At 35.6% G+C, this 23,613-nt stretch overlaps 1 protein-coding gene across 10 annotated transcripts in view; it reads left to right on the top strand.

Moving 5' to 3' along the window:
• Positions 1 to 23,613, top strand: part of SLC4A10 (solute carrier family 4 member 10) — a 448,737-nt gene that overhangs the window by 203,721 nt on the left and 221,403 nt on the right. For all 10 annotated transcript variants that reach the window (XM_063609461.1, XM_063609460.1, XM_063609457.1 and 7 more), the window contains one exon: positions 20,334 to 20,472. In XM_063609461.1, coding sequence (XP_063465531.1) covers positions 20,334 to 20,472 — 139 coding nt within the window. The remainder of the gene's footprint in view (positions 1 to 20,333; positions 20,473 to 23,613) is intronic.

Raw genomic sequence — 23,613 nt, 5'->3', positions numbered from 1 at the left:
CTTACATCACAGGAAAACAATGACTGGTTCCAGCCTACTAGATGTCATGGTTGGGCTGTGATTCCTAGGTGAGTCTAAAGAGGGACCGGCTTTTGGTCTGTGTGGTAGTGGTGGTGGTGATGTTTTGCTCATACAGAAAACACTTAATGTCCACAAGTAAGTTCAACCTACTTTGGCTACTGTACTTAATAAATATATTAATTTGTTTATATGAATGTGATGATGATTAATTAATTCTCCTTCCTATTGCAATCAACTCCCCAGTAACAGAAAGCTGCTAAAATTTCACTTTTTTTTTTTTTTTTTTGAGACAGAGTCTCACTCTGTTGGCCAGGCTGGAGTGCTGTGGCACAGTCTTGGCTTACTGCAACCTCTGCCTCCTGGGTTCAATTGATTCTCCTGCCTCAGCCTCCTGAGTAGCTGGGATTAACAGGCACCTGCCACCACACCCAGCTAATTTTTTGTATTTTTAGTAGAGACGGGGTTTCACCATGTTGGCCAAGCTGGTCTCGAACTCCTGACCTCGTGATCCACCCGCCCCAGCCTCTCAAAGTGCTGGAATTACAGGAGTGAGCCACCGCATCCAGCCCACATTTGTTATTTTTAATGTCATCTTCTGTTCACTTTGTATAATTTGAAATTATATTTTCAACTGGGAACATGGATGAGCTGCTTTAAATTGATAAGTTTGAAGCATAAGCTTGAAGTCAGTGAAAATATGAAAGATGATGAGGGAAATTTGTAACACTTCAATGTTTACTTTTTTCCTCAACCTCCCAGAAAAGAATCTAATAGGAAAGATTATAGGATTATGCCAATTACAATTAGCTAATCTATAAGAACTAGAAATAAATCTAAAAGATACAGACTATTAAACACATGTTTAAAATATGGTACACAAAGATACTGAATAAATTAACACAGTCCTGGAATTATAATAGGATTTTGCCAGTCTTTGGTGGTAAATTGTGCACACACTTTAGGAGAAATGAAGCAAATATAGAAAACATGACTTCAAAGAGCTATTTTTTGATGGGCAGTGGCTTCCTGTTCCTATATTAATGACCAATTAGGTGCTATATAAGAATATCAAGGTGTTTTTACAAATGTATTTTATTGTAAAGTATAAGACAAGCATTCACAAGTGTTAAAGCATAGAAACATACATATAAAACCCAATGAATTATCACACTGAAACGTCTGTGTAACTACCACCTTGTCTGGCACTCTAGAAACTCACTTTGTGCTCATTACCAGTCATTAGGTTTTCCATCCTCCTCAAAAGAATCTCTGGCCTTTCTTTTTACACGGAGTGTTTTGCTTGTTTTTGAACGTTATATAAATGAAATCATATAAGAGGAATTAATTGCTCAGTATTCTGTTTATGGAATTCAGCAATGTTTTTGATGTAGCTTCAGCCTATTCGTTTTCATTATTGTATCGTATATTAATGTGCTTCTATATGCACGGTATGTATGCATTCTACTATTGATGGGCATTTGGATCATATACAGTTAGGAGCTACTACAAATAATAATGCTGTGAACATTTTTCTATATGTCTTTTGGTGTACATATGCATTTCTCGCACCAATGGATGAAATTATCTATTGCTGAGTCATAGGGCATGCATATTTTCAGTTTTGGTAGATAATGCCAAATAGATTTCCAAAATTGGGGTACATATTTACATTCCCACCAATAAAGTATGAGAACTTATGTTTTTTTGCATCCTTACTAACACATGGTAATTTCATTCTTTTAACATTAGCCATTCTCTTAAGGTGTGTAATTATATCTCATTGTTTTAATTTATATTTCTTGATTACCAATGAAATTGAGTAACTTTGCATATGCTTTTGTCCATTTGGATATTCTCTTCTAGGAAGTGCCTACTAAAGTCATATTTTTAATTGGACTTTTACTGATTTGTAGAAGTTCTTTACATGTTATGGAAATAAGTCCTTGGTTAGTTTTATGTGTTTTAAATATCTTCTCACTATTGTGGGTTTTGATTTCACTCTCATAATGGTATTTTTTTTTGATGTGGCTACAGATTCCAGTAGAGTCTGCTAAGAGGCTGAGACCTTTATTCTTTAAGCAAGTTTTTCTGTTATTTATTTCCATTATATGTTTTAGCATATATAGAAGCAGACCCATATCTTGATCTTCCATATTCTTGGCTGAAGTTTGTATTTCACTGCTCTATGGTTTCAGTGGCTATCATAAAAATAAATATCCATCAACACAGAAGAAATATTCTATTAACTTAGACAATTCTGCCAGGTGCTGTAGCTCACACCTATAAACCCAGTTACTTAGAAGGCTGAGGTGGAAGAATTGCTTGATCCCAGGAGTTCAGGGTTACAGTGATCATGCCATTGCACTCCAGACTGTGTGACAGAACAAGACACCATCTCTAATAAAAATAACAATTTTTAACAGGAAGATTTTTTCTGATTTTGATAGTACTACAATTTACATGAAATATGTAATACTATTTTAAGGTGTCTATTTTTAATAGACATGAAAAATGGGTGTTGAATTACACATTTGGAACATTTACTGTATTGAAACATAATCTGAATCCCTTTTTAAGATGTTAAAAATATGTTAGTAGGATGATTATGAAAAATCTTTTGTGAAAATAACCTAATACCTATAAAATCATTTCTATTTTAAAGAGTGAAGGCCAGATACAGGGAACCATATGTTATCTTGAATTAAAATAAAATACTTCTTGTCACTGAATAGATGACCCTATTTCAATAAATTATTATTTTTTTACCATTGCTGCTATCATTGTGTTTTAAGAAGCCTTTTGAATACCTAACACCCTATCTCACACTTTCAAATCTTCCTTATTCATAACTGTGAGGGTGTTATAACCACATGTTTACTTACAAATAGTATTTTAAAGGTGTGTAGTGAGTAATCCTCATGCTTTATAAAAGGAAACACTAATAAGCCTTAAAATTAATACTCATGTACATAGCAATTGAGATTTGGGGGTTGGATGCATGGTATTATAGACATTCAGATTACTGATGAAGAGTGAACTGAAATAAGTCTTTGGAAACAGTGATGAGAGAAAATGTTTCAGAGACATGGGGACCCTAATATCAATGTGGAGGCATGGCTGCTATGAGATGTGACCTCTGAGAAGTGATTGGGTAGTCAGAACTGGTTGTCATGCAACACAAAATGACTATGTCTGCTCATACTGGGTCAGTCTAATGGGAATATTTAATTGATTTCTTAGTGTAACTCTAGAATCACAAATTGTGCTATTTTTTTAAATGGCTATTCAAAGTACTGATATTTTTTATAGAGCAACTAATCTGAGAGATAACAGGCTAATTAAAAATACAGTTGACCCTTGAACAATATGGGTTTGAACTGTGCAGGTCCACTTATACATGGAGTTTTACATTTACATGTATATTATGTATTTTTTGTATATTACGTATTTTTATATTAAAAATGTATGGGCCAGGCGCAGTGGCTCATGCCTGTAATCCCAGCCTTTTGGGAGGCCTAGAAAGGCAGATCACTTGAGGCCAGGAGTTGGAGACCATCTTGGCCAACATGGTAAAACCTCCTCTCTGCTAAAAATACAAAAATTAGCCAGACATGGTGATGTGCACCTGTAGTCCCAGCTATGCGGGAGCCTGGGGCAGGAGAACTGCTTGAACCCAGGAGGTGAAGGCTGCAGTGAGCCAAGACAGTGCCACTGCACTCCAGCCTGGATGGCAGAAAAAAACTGTCTCAAGAAAAAATTGTGTGTATATATATCCTTTTTTTTTTTTAGATTTGTGACAATTTGAAAAAACTCACAGATAAACTACATAGCCTAGAAATATAAAAAAATTAGGAAAAAAGTATGTCAGGAATGCATAACATATAGGTAGATACCAGTCTATTGTATCATATACTACCATAAAATCTACACAAATCTATTTTAAAAGTTGAAATTTATCAGGCCTTATGTACACAAACACTTATAGACTGTGCATGGTGTCATTGGCAACTGAGAGAAATGTAAACAAGTGCAAAAATGCAGTATTAAATCATAACTGCATACAGTTTACTGTTGTACTTAATGTACTACTGTAATAATGTTGTAGCCACTTGCTGTTGCTATTGTGTGAGTCCAAGTGTTTCCAGTATCCACTTAAAACACCTTGTGACGGTAATCATCTCTACCTGAGCAGTTCATCTCTTCAGTAAACAGCATATTGCCATAAAAAGAATGATCTCTCATGGTTCTCACATATTTTTCATCATGTTTAGTATAATATTGTGAACCTTGAATATAACCATGGAACCCATATGAAGTGCCACAGTGATGCTCAAAGTGCTCCCAAGAAGCAGAGAAAAGTCATAACATTACAAGACAAAGTTGAATTGCTTGACATGTACTGCAGATTGAGGTTTGCAGCTGTGGTTGCCCACTGTTGCAGGCAGATAACATAAAAAGATGCATAAACTTATCAACAAATATAGTACAGTACTGTAAGTGTATTTTCTTTCATTTATGATTTTTGTAAGAGAAAGGATATCTGCTTGGACAGGTTTTTAAAGCAGACAAAAGTGCCCAATTCTGGGGGGAAGATGCCACAAAGGAAGAGAACATCAGTATTTAAAGCAGAAAGGAATAGGCTAACTCTACTGTTTTTTGCAAATGCCGCCAGGTTTATGATCAAGACTACCCTTATCTGTAAAACTACTAACCCCAGATCCTTGAAAGGAAAAGATGAATACTACCTGCCAGTCTCTTGGTTGTACTAAAAGGCCTGGACAATGAGAACCCTTTTTCTAGTTTGGTTCTATCGATGCTCTGTCCCCGAAGTCAGGAAGTACCTTACCAGTAAAGAAATGCCTTTGAAAATCCTTTCAATATTGGACAATGCCTCTGGCCATGTATAACCCCAGGAGCTAATGTTCATGAAGGTGTTAAAATGTTCTACTTGCCCCAAAACACAATTCTTGTAATCAGCTTCTAGATCAGGTTTTGTAAGGACCTTTAAGGCTCATTAAACATGGTACTCTATGGAAAGCATCTTCAATGCTGTGGAAGGGAACCCCAATAGAGAAGACATCATGAAACTCTAGACGGATTACACCAGTAAAGATGCCTTCATTGCTATAGAAAAATCCACGAAAGCCATCAAGCTTGAAACCACAAATTCCTGCTGGAGAAAACTGTGTTCCAGTGTGCATGACATCACAAGATTTACAACACAGCCAATCAAGGAAATTATGAAACAGATTGTGAATATGGCAAAAAAGATGGGGGTAAAAGGTGTCAGGATATGGATCTTGGAGAAACTCAAGAGCAAACAGTCACCATGTCAGAGGAATTAATAGAAGATGACTCGATGAAGATGAGTATTTCTAAACCAGCGCCAGAAGATAAGGAAGAAGACATTGAAAAAGCAGTGCCAGAAAACAAATTCACATTAGAGAATCTGGCGGACGAGTTACAATTATTCAAGACTAGGTTTAACTTTTTTTTATAACATGGACCCTTCTATAATATGTGAACTGAAACTAAAGTAAATGGTGGAAGAAGGATCGGATCTCATGGAAACAGTTTTAGAGAAATGAAAAAGGAAAAGGTCAGAAATTACAATGTATTTCCATAAAGTTACATCAAGTGTGTCTGCCTCTCTTGCCTCCCCTTCTACCTTTTCTGCCCCTGCCACTCCTGAGATAGCAAGACCAACCCCTCCTCTTCCTCCTCCTCCTCAGCCTACTCAACATGAAGACAATGAGGATCAAGACCTTTATATAATCCATTTTCACTTAATGAGTAGTAAATATATTTTCTCTTCTTTATGATTTTCTTAATTTTTTTCTCCAGTTTATTTTAAAAATACAGTACATAATACACATAATATACACATTATGTGTTAATTGACTATGTTATCATTAAGGCTTCTGGTCAACAGTAGGCTATTAGTAGTTAAGTTTTGAGGGATTCAAAAGTTATATACAGATTTTCAGCTATGTAGGAGATCAGCACCTTTAAGACCTGTGTTATTCAAGGGTCAACTGTAGTTGCTTTTTTTTTTTCTACCTTGAACATCTTCCTGTAGATGCTCCATCATCTTCCTAGCTCTAGTTTCTTATCTCTCTAATGGAGGTAAAGCAGGAAAGTTCTTACTTCGCTGCTACTGTGGCAAGTTAATGTCATACTCTTTAGGCTTAGCAAGAATTTGAGTTTACTCATTCTCTCCTGGAGGTTTTCTCACCTGTGCTCTTTTCTGCCTTACTATTTATTCCTCTTCATCCCCTAGGCGTTCAGTTATAATGATAGAGTCTCTCTGCTAAAATATTCTCAGTGCTCTGTGGCAGCCCAAGATGACTCTATATTCCACACCCTCTCTCTCTCTTCTCCCAACTCCCCTCTCATGTGTGTGGCTTATGTATGATTCACAGAAGACACACACACACTCAGATTGAGTGCTCTGATAAATCCTGAAAGTGTGTGTTATTGAATGCAGCAATGTCAGCCATCAGCAGCTAGGCTGACTTTATGTTTCTCAGGTAGGAATCATACCCCTACTGCCATCCCTTTTAAGGAGAATAAGGAAATGTCAGACTCATGTTACAGCTCTTTCTGAAGAACTCTAAAATGTGTCTGTTTCTTCTCATGATCCTTTATAGCCTCTGTATGGGTGAAAAATTAGAGTCACATAACTAGGTTTTTAGAGCATGGTTTGCAAATTCTGCATATAATCTTATATCCCATGTGGAAATAAATATCTGTTTGTTCTTGGTGCTTCATCTGAAGCATTCATTTTATCAATCTATTACCCTGTAATGAAATTACTAATTAGAATTGATAATATTATATTATTTCAATTATGTAAATGAATTAAAATCTAGAAATTTCAATGAAAAGATTGTGCATGACATTCAAATACTATGAACACAATTTTAAAGTTCAACTAAAAATGGAAAATATTATTGAGCTTCAAGGAGACTGGAGACATAAATTTGGAACAGAACTACCAAACTTGTCATAATTTCATAAGATAAATTATCTGAATATGGATTCATCTGAAGTATAACAAAGATAAAGAGGAAGAGAAGTGTCTGTGATTCAGAAATGCACAATGGTAAGCATTTTGTGAATCTGTTCTCTTAAGCTAAATGTCATAGTAACCAAGCCTTGTGTACTTCATGACAGCAAGATCACATATTAAAATGGAAGTTTTTCAATTCACTTCTGTCATTGTACTTGTAATGCTGGCATGATAAATATATATTCTCAACATATTTGTAAAATATTGTCCAGAAAGGGACTAAAAAATAGAGTGCTTTTGGGGAGGGCCTGCAAAAGGAGAATATTTTCACTAATTATTAGGAACAATCTCTTTAAGACCCTGGTTAATTAGTGTGTGAGTTATTAGGGTAATATTAGTAATATAGCTAATAATGCAAAGATAGCAGTTTGCTAAGGAATTTGTTTCCAGTTATGATTCTACAAGGGCTTTCCTCAAATAGCATAATGATTTAAATTTGATTTTCTTAACTATTTGTTGAAAATATAGTCCATATTCCAAATGGAAATACCTTATTTGCCTATTTCTGATTATAACAGTAATAAATGTTCTTTGGAATTCCAGTGCTATTGAAAATTAGGCTAGACAGATTCTCTTTCTTTTACACAGTTCTCGTTGACCACCCTACAACATCCAACTTAATTGACTTCTTATTCTTTTTAAATTCTTTTCTACTTTGTTCCTGGTTATAGTACTGTCTCCGTGAGATGTATGTTACATGAAGGCAGAGGCTTTTTTCTTTTTATATCTGTCGTATTCACTACTTAGTATGGTATCTGACAAAAGAAAAGTGCTCATTAAATATCTGTGTAGTGTATTAATCCTTTTACGTATTTATTCCTTTTCAGATTCTTTTGTTAACTTATTTTCCTTCTGCCAAATCTTAAACCTTATTACTTCTCCAGTGTTGAGACTTCTTCTCTCTCAAGACTTTCATTTTTGAGTCATCATCATCATCATAATCATGTGATATCTTTAGTTAAATGTTATCTATGTCTCTATCTATGACCCTGCTCTCTCTTCCAGAATCCAATCTCAAATCTCCAACTGCCTTGTGACCTTCTTCATATGATGGTCCCTTAGTCACCTCAAAGTTAGCATATGCAAAAGTTATCTTTGGAGCACCCAACCTACAATGCTGGCTGTCATTCTGACAACTCTCTTTTAATTAATGGCATGATTATTCTACCTGCTTCAATTTGTAAAGCTCTCTATTTCTGGTAGGTAATTCTATATCATCATTATAACCATCACCCCTACCTCTAATATAATCATCAGTAATATTTATGTGATCCTTTATTGCTTGAAAAGTATTTTTACATCTATAATTTCCTCTTTTGGAGCTTGGGCCAATCTTCTGGGGGACTAATTCTGGCAGGTAGAAATATAGAAAGCCCAATATCAGTACATTGCTTATTCACCATTGCTAGCATCTTACTCCTGGACTTACTCTGACTTTGATCCCCAGCTCCCCAGTGCTATTATTTCTTTGCTTCTTTCTGTTATCCATGTTCCTGTCTTGCAACCAAGTTTCCCTTTAATGAGATATTCTATTTCACTCCAGTTTTCCTATGATGGAACCACTTTGCTAGACAAAGCCTGCACATTTGGACTTGTGCTCATTACATGATGCAAACTAGTGTGATAAACCTAGTTATTGTATTTTATTAAATTCTTACAAAACAGTATTCATGACTCACTTGTTCATTTTCTTCTACCTGCAGATCTGCTTTTTGGAATTTCATTTTTGTACTACTGACCCTTGGATTTGCTTACAAAACTAAATTACTGTTTTTTTCTTGAGATTTTGAATTCTTGGTATTGACTGCTTCCAGTTTGGTCCATACTAATTTCAACCAATCATTAATTATTAAAGATATAATCCTCAGTTAAAATGTTATATATCTATATATATTTTAAATATGTAGTATGATTTTATATATGCTTGTTTTTATTTGTATGTAGAAATATATACATATTATTTACCATATATTATATATACATGCATAGGAAAGGACTCTTTCTGGTTCCCTATCACTGGAATTTTTGCTTTTCTTCTCTCTGGTATTTTTTCATCCTTGTTTGATTCAGACAACCTGGCCATTGTTTTACTGCTTACCCGGGATCTTAATGCTTCAGGTTTGGCTGGATTCCAGCTTTTCCTTGGTTTTAATTGTAATTCATATATATATATATATATATATATATATATATATATATATATTATCTGCATCAAATCCCTCTCTAGAGCATGCAGTGGATTTCAGACCTGGGATTTCATCTTGAACTTCAGCTACTGAGATATTTTCTTGCATTATTCTATTTCTAAATTATCCTATTAGAATAATTCTATTAGAATTATTCTATTTCTATATTATTGTATTTCTAAATCCATTGCCTAAACCAAACCATTAATTTTGTCTCAGTAATCCTGGATCTTTTTCTTTTACCATATAGTCAAAAATATTATGTCCTTAATGCTGGTGTGGCCTGACTTAATCTCACCTCTTCTTGTGAAAACCTCCTTGACTGTGTAGCCTTCATTTGTTTTTACACCTCTTTACCCTTATAGCACTAAGAACCAGACATGTTAGTGCTTAATTATTATTGTCTTACATTGTCCGTTATTATGTATTCATCTTATTTTTAAAACTGGATTATAAGCAATTTAAGAACAGTAAATATGGCATAGCATTTATGTGAACTGGAATAGATACTATCCTACAGTTAATGAATTGACCAAGCAACTAATCAAAGTACAGCCAGGCTGAAGATTGCAGTATGTTATTTTTTTAAAAAGATACTTTATTTGCTCAATAAATCTAGGAAGAAATCAGTCTCACATTTTTTTGAACTGCAACTTCTTTGCTTGCCATCATTTAATTAGTTGCCGAGTTACAGGACCCTCTTGGCTAATAAGATAGCAAAATTGTCATGGATTCTCATGAATCTCAATATAATTGAATTTATAATTCATCTAAATTATTCCACTTTGTTTTTTATACTATTTGCAGTAATTTCATTCCACTTGAATAATAAGGGAATGTTTTTTCATGTTCTGTAAATATATTATTTGAGGATATTTTACTTGTTTTCTATATTTATGTATTAGTCTGTTTTCATGCTGCTGATAAAGACATACCTGAGACTGGGTAATTTATAAAGAAAAAGAGGCTTAATGGATCACAGTTCCATATGGCTGAGGAGGCCTCACAATCATGGTGGGAGGCAAAGTGCACGTCTTACATGGCAGCAGACAAGACAGAATGAGAGCCAAGCAAAAGGGGTTTCCCCTTATAAAACCATCAGATCTCGTGAGACTTACTCACTACCACACGAACAGTATGGGGAAACTGTCCCCATGATTCAATTGTCCCTCACTGGGTCTCTGCCACAACACATAGGCAGTATGGGAGCCAAAATTCAAGATGAGATTTGGGTGAGGACACAGCCCAACCATACCAATTTCTTTCTATAGAATATGCATTTAAAAATTGACATAAGTGTGCTAAGTGCTCTGCACGTTTCAGTTCTCAAGGAATGCATATTGTAGGAACTAAAGCAAAAAAAAAAAAAAATAACAACAACCAGGGCAGTTTTATTGAGTTAAGTAAAGAATATTTTTCCCTATATTTTAATAACCACATCTATTCTTATCTGATTTACTTTAAGAATCTATTTTCCTCTTTAATGCAGTTAACTAATACTATTTCTTATACAATGGCCAGTTTGAAATATTAATCCAAACATTTTTACAATTTTACCATCCATTTTCATAACATGCCAGTGTTATATTTAGTTTGATAGGCTAAGGTTACCTTTCATATTGACGGATTTACTCTCAACTTCTAGCTGCTCTTAAGGTAGTTGTGAGGTGTTTTTTTTTTTTTTTTTTTTTTTTTTTTTTTTTTTTTTTTTTTTTTTTTTACTGTTATTGTAATTACAGTTATAGAATAAGACTGGAAACTTTGAGCAAGCTTATTTTCTGTTTTTTAAAAAAACCCAGAAACAAACAAGCTAACATGTTGATGAGATATATTTTGTTACCCTACTTTACCCAGAAAGCTATACATAAAGTTCATACAACAAGATAAAATTAAAAAAAAAGCCAAAAGTGTACAAAATACATCTTGGTTTCATCTTTTAAATAAGTTAATATTTGTTAAACATTTGATATTTACTGAGGATATAGCAGTGAATGAAACAAACATTGTTTCTGCCTTTATATTTCATCCATTCTAGCAAGGAGATAGATGTAAAATCAATTATTGCACAATTAATTATTAGTTGCAATTGTGATAAGTAGATCAAGAGATATAGGGTGCTATAAGTTAGGATAACAGGGGCCTGATTTCTTTGTATATGAATATACTTAGACGTGGATATGTATGTGTTCATATGTCTGTTTTACAAAGATGATTAGGTAGGTGTGCCAAAGTATAGTACATTTAAGCAGAGAGTAGATGTCTAAGACAGCTACAAGATTCTAAGGTAGGGAAGAGCGTGATATTTTTAAGAGTCTCAAAGAAGGCTAATGTACTTAGACTGTAATAGCAAGGGAAAGACTGGCAGAAGATGAAGCTAATGAGTTAGGCAAGAGTTACCACAGATATTTATTTACACAGAAATATGACAATATATTATCACTGTGTGTTTATTTTTCACCTTTGCCCTCTGAAATCCTCTCAATTATGACTTAGTTGTAACCTAATTATTTCAATAACTTATTAATTCGTTTATTTTCATATATGAAATGATTAATATTGTAGATTTCAGTAATTGCTCTATACTTGTTACAGATTTACTCGTTCTTTTGTGTTTTAAAATGTTTAAAACATACCAGATGTTTTATTGGACTAACATTGAATTCATGATTTTTTTTTATTACTAAGCCTTCCTCATCAATATACCTTATGCATTTATTTGGGTCTTATTTTACATCATTCAATAAAGTTTTATAAATTTTATCACAAATATACTGCATAATTTTGCTGGATTTATTCCTAATCTTATATTTTTCTTCTAAGGTAAATGAATTTTTTTTTCTAGCTAGACTAATAAGTTTTGCTGCCATATAGGAATAGTATGGATTTTCTGTTTAAAACCTAGTAAAGATTTCTAGGTAACAATCACATAATCTGTACAAAATATAATGAAAAAGAAAATAATGAAAGCAAAATCCCAAGAATTCTTTTTTCCCCCCTCAAAGAATGCGTTGAAGAATGGGCAAATAAAATCGAGAATATTTAGAGGTAGAAAGGTAGTGAAAAGGTTCCCAAAGAAGTTTCAATTTCAACAAAAAGCTTTTAATTCAAAGATTTTTCTTTCTTTTTTCTGAGAGTGATCAGAACATGAAGATGGCTGTTGGGAGACAAATCTCCATGTATCTCTTTTGTTCCCAAACATCTTTTGGGCAGAGGCACTAAGTGCCTTTGTTCCTGTCTGTCTTTACAAGTATGTTTGTATCGTGAACACACTAGGAAGATATAGATAGTGTCTCTCTCTGGAGCAAAGGGCAGGTTTTTTATCTTTATACAGTAAAGATAATGTCTCCTTGTGGGGCAACAATCAGTGAAGATTATTGTTCATTATGAAAGAATTGAGTTCCTTATCTTGGTTCTCCCCTGTCACACATCCCGCTGCATGTGCAGCATCTGCTGGCCCGTTGCACACCCTTCTGTGGGAGTTGGGGCTCAGAATGCAACACAAATGATGATACTCTAGGTACTACTATTCTGTGCATAATAAACTGTCTTTTGTCTCTGACTCAAGAGTCTCGTGGCTTTTGCTAGCATCCATAAAACTGGCAGGGCAAATGCTGATACCCTCCACAATTCTTGGCAGTTTTGGCAGTGAGGAAGGGATACTGACAGAGACATGGCTTTTGGAGAAAGAAGGATGATGGCCTCATAGCTAATTAGTAGACTTTGAAAGAAGTCCATTGGTATTGGCAGCAAACTTGTGGACCAAATTGTCTAGTAAGCAGAGCAATAAATATTCTTCTACTCTATTGCTCATTAATGAGGAGGATTTGGGGAGGTAGTTGCAAGCTGAGAACCAAGCAGTAGATATGGTTTAACTGTCCTTTAGGCAGGGAGATTACAGTCTGGCAGTAGTCTCAGATTCGCCTATTGTAACAACTAGTACTTAAGATTCATTTGGGCTGTGGGGTGGGGAGAGAGGAACAAGTTTGCATTTTCTTTTTTTGTTGTTGTTTTGTTTTGTTTTGTTTTGTTTTGTTTTGTTTTGTTTTTGAGACAGAGTCTTGCTCTGTCGCCCAGGCTGGGGTGCAGTGGCGCGATCTCAGCTCACTGCAAGCTCCGCCTCCTGGATTCACACCGTTCTCCTGCCTCTGCCTCCCGAGTAGCTGGGATTACAGGTGCCTGCCACCACGCCCGGCTAATTTTTTGTATTTTTAGTAGAGATGGGGTTTCACCGTGTTAGCCAGGACGGTCTCGATCTCCTGACCTCCGCCCGCCTTGGTCTCCCAAACTGCAGTGCTGGGATTACAGGCGTGAGCCACCGTGCCCGGCCGCATTTTCTTTCAGACAACAATTTTAGAGATACATACCTACAGTGAGCATGAGAGGAAAATTTATGACTATTGTATACAGAAACCAGGCAAATTATTAGAACTTCGGCTGATTTTTTTGGAAAATGAGTGAGGTGCATCAGGGAATGTTGGTAACAGAAGAATGGCCAAAACTGGGACATCTTTTTTGCCCAGACTCTCCTACCATCATGCCAACTTGTAATCTATCTGGAGATGACAGTAGAAAGTCTTAGAATTTTCTGTAATGGATTCTATCTGCTGTAAAAGAACTTTGGCCCTTTTATGGATATTTCTCTGGAAGAGACAAAATCAAGGGGAAACTATAGATGAGGCATTAATTAGTATTGCACTCTTCCAGCCCCGGATTGGTTTCATAATGCTGATATAAGTGACCCCCTGGAGAATAAAAAGGTCAACAAAGAAATTTAGATAAATTATTGTGGTCAGCCTGAAGTTCTAGAAAAGTTCTGTAACCCTTATGTTGGAACCAGGCAAGAACTTAATAAATGTTGTATTGATAATAGGGCAGCAGACACATCTAGTCTGAGGATGTTGCTGTTACAGCCAATTAGTTTATTCTAGACACACCATGTGACCCTTGAAACTAATCTATGTTATGTATTCAGATTTCTGAACCATTCACAGAGAGTCATGCACTTTTTAATCCCCAAAACCATGCAACAATTGGCTGATAATCAAGGTATCTGATAGACTTTCCACATTTCCTGTCATTCATGGGCATCTGGTATTGTTAAATGTGGGAAGGGCTTCTTCAAAAATTAAAAAAAGTTTCCAACTCTGCCTCTCTCACCTCCTTCTGGTGCACACATATAAGTAAGATGGTTTGGTCACTGAATGTGGCTTCTTCAGAAACAGATCATCTCCTCTCAGCCTCTATATGGATAATAATCAAGATGAAAGGGTTAAGATTTTATATAAACTTACATTGAAAAATCAGTGTTTCACCATGACCATTTCTGGGCATAATGTGTTATTCTTTCTTATTACAGAAACCTCAGGCCAGCCTGATTGGTACATCCTCCAAATGGTAGTCCAGCAGAAGGGAGGCCTCAGGAATTTTTACTTAATTCTTGTATAGCTAACTGGATATGCTTGTTGGCTTCATTTGGTCCTACACTGTAAGAGTAGTAACCATTTAGTTGAGTACACTGCTTTCCGAGACCCCCTACAATTGCCCAAATGTACCATTAATGTAGGGGACATATGAGTCTCTGTAAATTTTATAAAAATGCCCTTTTCTCCCTTATTCTGACCCTTCACAACAAAAAGTTTGGGTATGATAGAGGATGGTTAGAAAAAAAGTGAAATTATAGCTACCGGAATGGAACACACTCTGCGTTTCAGGTGCAGGAGTAAAATCAATGATCTTTCAGAACTTCCCCTGGAGCCTTCCACATAAAGAAAAGTCCTTGGTGTGAGTCTCTCAAACTGTGGTAAATGCTTTAAATGTAATCGCCTGCTGGCTTAACATTCTTCATCAGATGTCTCTGCCTGCATTTTGATCATCATTGCTTTTAACCTTGAGGAGAAGTTTATTAGAAACATCAGGGAAAGATCCTTTATTGCCTACACACACACACACACACACACACACACACACACATACACACACACACACAAAACCTATTAACACCTTTGGGTGTCTTCTTTACCCCTCTTTCTATAACTATCAATCACTCATTCCATGGAATGGATGAATGCCACGTAGTGGCTGGCATTGATAAATAGATCAGATTGGACTGACTGTCCCCAAGCAGTTTCTCTAAAAAACAGGGATAATCTCAATTATCTGAACTGAACTGAGAACCCCAAGGCCAACTAGCTGGCCTGGATGCCCTGTTGGAGACATTGCCAACCTGTGTCTTCTAACTGACATCGGTCCATTTTTGGAGTCACAGTCATTGTAAATAACATGTTCTTTCTAGGGCCATTGTGTGAACCCTTGAGACTATATGTCTTTTCTTTTCTTTTCTTTTTTTTTTTTTTGTTTTTTTGAGACAGAGTCTTGCTCTGTCGCCCAGGCTGGAGAACAATAGCGCAATCTTGGCTCCCAGCAACCCCCACCTGCCATATTCAAGCAATTCTTCTGCCTCAGTCTCCTGAGTATCTGAGACTACAGGCACATGCCACCATGCCCAGCTAATTTTTTGTATTTTTAGTAGAGATGGGGTTTCACCATACTGGCCAGGCTGGTCTTGAACTCCTGACCTCGTGATCCGTCCATCTCGGCCTCCCAAAGTGCTGGGATTACAGGCATGAGCCACTGCGCCCGGCCAAGACTGCATGTCTTATGTCCAAATCGTGCATTATTTTCCCTCCCTATCAAAAACATCGTGACTTGAACCACAGGGATGGTCATAAGAGACCTTTGAATGTTTAAGCAAACACCACCAGTAGATTATATAAGCTTCAGATGACTTTGGAGAGAACTCAAAAATCTACACTTGGCTATGAGGATGAGCTTCCTGGAGCGATAATTGACTTACTAGCTTTGTGTGCCCTACAGGCAGTTATCCCTACTAATCATCAAATTAGAAAAACTGGTAAGAAATTTGCCCCTGAATTTAATCTAAAAGGTTAATGATACAATTCCAGTCTTCTTTAGCCTCAGTTCATGGACTAAGGTTTTTATGGATGATAGGATTGCCCTCAGCTACCTCCTTTTGGTCCAAGGAAGAGACTGTGCAATTGCTTATACATCCTGCTCTACCTGATCTAATGCCTCCGGCCAAGTGGAAAGGTTAATATAGAAACTTAAGGAGAAAGTCACATGGCTTTGTAAGGGAAACCTTTATGGTTTGGGGGATTTATTCGGTTGGTTGGGTTCAGCAGCTGAAGACGTTGGCAGTGTGGTTGAGGTATATACTGTAGATTGGTCCCATCCTTCTGCTTTGAGTCCTGTTGATAGTAACCTTAAGTTATGACATGTATGAGACAAAGTGGATGAATTTGTTTCCAGCATCTGTTGGTTAGATTTATCAGTGACTGATGGTGTATTTATGGGAAAATTAGTCAGAGAAAAGATGATGTCAAAACAAGCTGTGGCTATTGTTGATGACCGTTCTCAGTTGATTCTGCTGTCAGTATATCAGAAGCAGAAGAGAAAGAGTATGAAGCAAACAGACAAACAGAAAACTATGGAAGAAATAATTGAGGACAGGTGTGGTGGCTCATGCCTGTAATCTCAGCACTTTGGGAGGCTGAGGGGGGGAGATCACTTGAGGTCAGGAGTTTGAGACCAGCCTGGCCAACATGGCAAAACCTGATCTCTACTAAAAATACAAAAATTAGCTGGGTGTGGTAGCATGTGCCTGTAGTCCCAGCTACTTGGGAGGCTGAAGCAGGAGAATCATTTGAACCTGGGAGGCAGAGGTTGAGTGAGCAGAGATCACACCACTGCACTCCAGTCTGGGTGACAGAGCGAAAGAAAGAAAGGAAGAAAGAAATGAAAGGAAGGAAGGAAGGAAGGAAGGAAGGAAGGAAGGAAGGAAGGAAGGAAGGAGAAAGAAAGAAAGGAAGGAAGGAAAGAGAAAAGAAAGAAAAGAAAGAAAATTTCTGGAAAAAAAAAACCCATAAACTTACACATTCAAGAAGCTCAGGGTTCCCACAGGATAAATGCTAAAATAAACAAACAAACACCAAAACAAAACCCCATTCCCAAAATTATTAAAAAGTATCGTAACCAAGCTTCTGAAAACTAAAAACAAAGAAAAGATTCTAATAGTAGCTAGAGAAAAATGGAACAATGATCCCAATGATTGCAGATTTCTCATTAAGAGAAGGGTAAAAGGAAATGGAACAGCATTTGAGAATGCTGAAAGAACATTTAGTCCAGGATTCTATATCCAGTTACATATCCTTTAGGCATGAAGGTTAAATAAAGGCATTCTCAGACGAAGGGAAACTGACATCATACTTATTCATGAAAGACTTGTTTTCCCCCTGCAACCAGGAACAAAGTAACATGGCCACTCTCACCACTGCCACTTAATATTGTACTGGAATTCTAGCTAGTATAATAATAAATAAATAAATAGAGAAAGAGTTTGGAAAGGAAAAACTAAAATGGTTCATATTCACATATACATGATCGTCTACCTGGAAAATTCCATGGAACCTACAAAAAAAATTAGAAATAATAAGTAAGTTTAATAAGGTTGAAGGATACATGGTCACATGAAAATAAATCACATTTCTCTGCACTAGCATTAAAAATTGGAAACAAATTAAAAAATATAATAGCCTCACGAAATGAAATATCTAGGTATAAATTTAACAAAGCAGGTAGAAGATCTGTGTTCTGGAAATTATAAAACCTGATGAAATAAATATTTTGAAATGAAAGAACACCTAAATAAATGAAGATACACATAGTTTCCATGGATTGGAAAAATCATTACAGTTAAGATACTATTCTCCCTAAATTGATCCATAGATTTAGTGCAATATCAATCAAATTCCAAGCAGGAATTTTGTAGATAGAGAAAAACTTGTTCTAAAATGTATATAGAAAGGCAAAAAGATTAGAATAGCCAAACAGTTTTGAAAAAGAAGAGCAAAGTTGGGAGACTCATACAATCTGACTTTAAGAATTACTCCAAAGCTATAGTAATCAAAAAAGTGTGGTATTGTCAAAGGAATAGACAAAGCAATGAACTAAATGTTTGTGTGCCCCCAAAACTCATATGTTGATATTCTAACCCCAATATGATGGTATTAGGAGATTGGGCCTTTGGGGTGAAATTAGGTCATGAACGTGAAGCCCTTATGATTGGGATTAGTGCCCTTATAAAATGAACCTCAGAGAGCTCTCTCAGCCTTTTCTACCATGTGATATTACAAGGAGAAAACAGCAGTTTGCAACCCAGAATAAGTCCTTCACTAGAACCTAACCATGCTGGCACCCTGATTTCAGACATCCAGCCTTCAGAACTGCAAGAAATAAATTTCTGTTGTTTATAAGCCACTCAATCTATGGTACTTTGTTATAGTATCCTGGACTGACTGAAATATAAGCCTAGATCGATGGAACATTTTAGAAAGTCCAGAGAAAGAGTCCAAACAAATATAACTAATTGATTTTTGAAAACGGCACAAACCATGAAGAATATACTTTTTCTGTGTCTTTTATTTGGGTCTTCCCCATAAATTGTATGATATTGGAACAATTTAACATCCATATGCAAAAAATAAAAAACCCCTTGAATTCAACCTCGTATCTTACACCAAAATTAACTCAAAATGGACCTTAGCTCCAAGATGTAAAATATAATATACAAAACTTTAGAAGAAAACATAAAAGAAAATCTTTGTGACCTTTAGGCAGAGAGTTTTCAAATTTGATACCAAAAGCATAATCTATAACACACACACAAAAATTAGAATTTATCAAAATTTAAAACTTTTCCTCAGTGAAAGGCACTACTAAAAGAATATAAAGTCAAACTATAAATGGGGAGAAAAGACAAATGTTGCAAATCATATGTTCAAAAAATGTCATGTATCCAGAATGTATAAAGAAGTCTCAAAACTCGACAGTAAGGAACAGACAACCCAATAAAAATAAGCAAAATGTTTTAATAAACACTTTGCCAGAGAATAAATATGGATGTCAAATAAACTCAGGAAAAATTGTCAACAATAGCCATTATAGAAATGTAAAGTAACACCACAATGAAACACCACTACATAGAATGGCTACAAAACAACTGATAATACCAAGTGCTGGTGAAGATTCAGAACAACTGCAACTCTCTTGCATTGCTCCTGGGAATGCAAAATGGTACAGCCATTCTGGAAAGCAGTTTGGCAGTGTCTTATAAAGCTGAACGTAAACTTATCATATGACTAGCAATCCTACTTTTAGGTATTTACCCTAGAGAAATAAAATTTATGTTTACACCAAAGCCTACACAAGAATACTTATAGCAGTTGTATTTGTAATTGGGCCAAGCACTAGAAACCCAAATGTCCTCCAGCAGGTGAATGCATAAGCCAAGAGTGGTACATTCCTACAATGGACTGTTACTCAGCTATGAAAAAGAATGAACTGCTAATACCCACAATGACAGATAAATCTCAAAATCTCAAAGGTATTTGATAAGTGAATACAGCCAGTCTCAAAAGGTTATAAAGGTTATATGCTGCGTTTCCACTTACATGACATTGTGCAAAGGCAAAGCTAGCAGCAGAGACCAGATCAGTGGTTGCTGGGGGCTACAAAAGGGAGGTAGGAATGACTACAAAGGAGGATCACAAGGGAGTTTTTTCGGTGAATAACATTCTGCATAGTTTTAGTATAAATGAATTTTATCATAATCTACTCTTCTGAATATTACCCATAAAATATACCATATATGATGAGAGAAAATGGGTGTATGTGTCTGAGAAATAGAAATAGTTTCCATGAGTGTTAAAAATATCCAAAATAATAATCATATTTTATTTATTATTTATTATATGCATACATTAATATATGCATTTTACATATTTATTTTCCCAAATTATACTGGACTTCATGTAATGATGAATTTGGTTTTAGTTCCTGAGTTTGATTTGGATGAGTGCTGCGGTGGGGAACAGGTGAGGTGTGAGCTTGGGGTGGTGTTGAAGGCAGTGACTGGGACATTTTAAGCTCAGGGTCATGGTAATACATGTTCACGGTAATACATGTCTCTGATTTTTTAGACACCCCATCACAGAGGGTACAGTTTATTCTTGGAACCGAGGATGATGACGAAGAACACATTCCTCATGACCTTTTCACAGAACTGGATGAGATTTGTTGGCGTGAAGGTGAGGATGCTGAGTGGCGAGAAACAGCCAGGTGAGGATTTTTGTTAAAGGGTGAAGGTATACTAAAGAATTTTCATGTTACTAGAAAAAGAGATTTCTAATGCAACAATTTTGCAAACATCCATGATTGCTGCTGATTTTAGAAGTTGCTCATCTAGCCTGAGCATATCCTATAATGGGATATGGGTCAGAAAGAAATCTGAAGGCAGTAATTACAGTAAATGGTGATGCAGAGCCAGCAACAGCTGCAGTCTTAAAGATAAACAGTAACATAATTTGTGTGCCATCAACAAAACAAAAGAAATCTAAAAGTAGTTTATTTCTATTTTTTCAGCTGCTGGCTTGCACCTAAATTTATGATATTATATGATAACTTGAAAGTGGGCTTTTTTTAAAAGAAAGGGCAAATATTATGATAAGATGCTTTATGTATAGTCCTGCATTTCATGTGCTCTTTCATGAGGATAAAAATAATTTGTAATATGTTTCTAGGATATGCATACATTTAAGCATAGTGGTTTTTTAAAATATCTTTTTAAATCACTTTTTCTATCATTTGTAATTAAGATTTTTACATTGCTATATAATTGATAGAGTTCTGTAAAGTTGGAATTAAATTTTGTGGTTACTTTTCATTCATCCTTCCTGATTTGCTCAGTTAACAAACATTTATAGAGTGTCCAGTATGTGCCAGGTGCAATGGATATGGCACAACAACAAAAATCTTAGGTCTTGCCTTTAGGGATCTTGCAGTCTAATTTAGACAAGAAAACAAAGTTGTAAATGCTGTATAATGAAAGCTGTGATACAGGTGTGCACAAGAAACTGTGGGCACACCCAGGGTTGTCATTTACCCACTGTTTCACAAATTTTAATGTGACTACCAATCACCTGGACTGTTGTTTAAAATGTAGACTTAGTAGGCCTCAGGCATAGAGTCGGACCATGAGGATGTCGTGTAAAATGTTTTGGGTTTGAGAACCAAACTTTGAGTAGCAGTTGTCTAAACCACAAGGTGAAAGAGAGGATCAGGGTAGCTTCCCTGGAGGAGGCGATTCTTGAGCTAGCTCTTGTGAGTTGGGTTGGAGTTAGCTAGGCAGAAAAGCAGAGGGGACAGTATTCTAGGCAGAGATAGCAGGACGTGCTTAAATATATCATTGGCACAGGTTTAGTGTTTATTTATTTATTTACTTATTTTTGTCTGAGGCAGAGTCTCACTCTGTTCCCCAGGCTGGAGTGCCGTGGTGAGATCTTGGCTCATTGCAACCTCCGCCTCCCTGGTTCAAGCGATTCTCCTGCCCCAGCCTCCCTAGTAACTGGGACCACAGGCGTCTGCCACCGCGCCCAGCTAATTTTTGTATTTTTAGTAGAGACAGGGTTTCACCATGTTGGCCAGGCTGGTCTCGAACTCCTGACCTCAAGTCATCTACCTGCTTCAGCCTCCCGAAGTGCTGGGATTGCAGGTGTGAGCCACCATGCCCCTGCCGACACAGGTTTTATTGTTTTGTTAGGCTATCTCTTCCATTGTGGGACAGCTTTATTGTTAGAAAGTCTTTATCTTAAGCATATTTATTAGATTAATTTATTAGATAGGTCCTCAGATTGCAATTGCTGTCTGAAAGCCACAGTAATTCCATTGGATCATGTTAAACTTGTAGCTGCATTTATTCATTGACTTTATTCAGTGTAGAAATAAATGCTCAATTATGAAAATGAATGTTGTGGATAACACTGGCCCAGTTAATTCTTGTTTGATATATTTTTCAGTGGTCTTTACAGCTCTCCTTTATTTAAAAAACACTACAATCGAGACAACCAAAATGGCTACCAACTAGTTTATCGTTATTAACATTTGAAAATAAATAAAACTAATAACTGCCAGTATTTAAAATTCGCAAGGTATAGGATGGCAGAAAAGTAAAAGTACTTCTCTATGCTTATTCACAGTATCTCTTTTCAAAAGTAATCACTGTTAATCTTTTTTGTGCATCTTTCCCCCAAAATTTAATAGCTGAATCTGCATGTAAATATATGCCCTTTTAAATTTACGCAACAGGGATTATATAATATACAGTGTTCATATCTTATCTTTTCGACTTAATATATTTGGAACATTTTCCATATCAGCAATTCAAATTTATATCATCTATTTGATGATTGCATTGCATTCAATTATATGGATGAACTTTCATTTATTTATTTATTAGTTAGTCTTGATAGACATTTAGGTTGTTTATTTTTTTCCATAAAAACCACTGCAATGATTGCTCACACAAATATTTTGTCATTATTTTGTGAGTATTTCTGTAAAGTGAATTTCTAACAATGGCAACAAATGTAGCAAAGAGAGCAGACATTTTTTACCTTGATAAATACTGTAAACTTACCTTCATAAAATGTTTTTGTAATTTATACTTCTATCAACAGTGTATGAGAGTGCTTATTTCCTCCACATCCTTTCACAGTAAATTATCAAACTGCTTAAAATGTATTTTCCAGTTTTATAAATAAAACATAAATCTCATTGTTTTAATTTGATTATTCAAATTATTAGTGAGGTTCAACATCTTTTCATATGTTTTTATTTTTTACATGTGAACAAACTATTCATTTCCTTTATTTGTTTTATATCAAATCATTCATTATTTTCTTTATTTGCCTTTTGGAACATTTTAAATTGGTGGCATGTTATTCAGTGTGAACTAACCTTTTTAATAAAAAAATTTACATAAGTTTCCTCATAATATTTTGCATTGTAATATTTTAAATATAGACTTAAATTTAAAATAGTTTTTACGTAACCTGGTACATATTAAGATTAAGAGACTTCTACCTTACTTTTTGTCCCAACTGCATCAAAAACTACATGGTAGTTTTAGAAATATGTAATATATGTGCTCATCTTCTTTATTTGGTGACAGAAAGGGAATATAAGATCATTTTTTCCACAGATTAGTGATATAACTTGCTCTTTTATGATTTTGATAAGGAAGTTAAAGTGCCTCCCTCCCTGTTTAAGACCAGAAGCATCTGTCTGCTACGAGTTACAAGGAACAGATGTTCCTGCGTGACTTGAAGGAAGGAGATCTGGTGATTGTGATGACTAGACAGCTCTTGTTAGAGTCTTTTTAACCTATTGCCAAGAAGTATTTTTTCAAAGCATTTCTTTTAG

This window comes from Symphalangus syndactylus, chromosome 9 (assembly GCF_028878055.3).
Source record: "Symphalangus syndactylus isolate Jambi chromosome 9, NHGRI_mSymSyn1-v2.1_pri, whole genome shotgun sequence".
Taxonomy (NCBI): domain Eukaryota; kingdom Metazoa; phylum Chordata; class Mammalia; order Primates; family Hylobatidae; genus Symphalangus; species Symphalangus syndactylus.
This window is presented reverse-complemented; position numbering and strand designations above follow the sequence as displayed.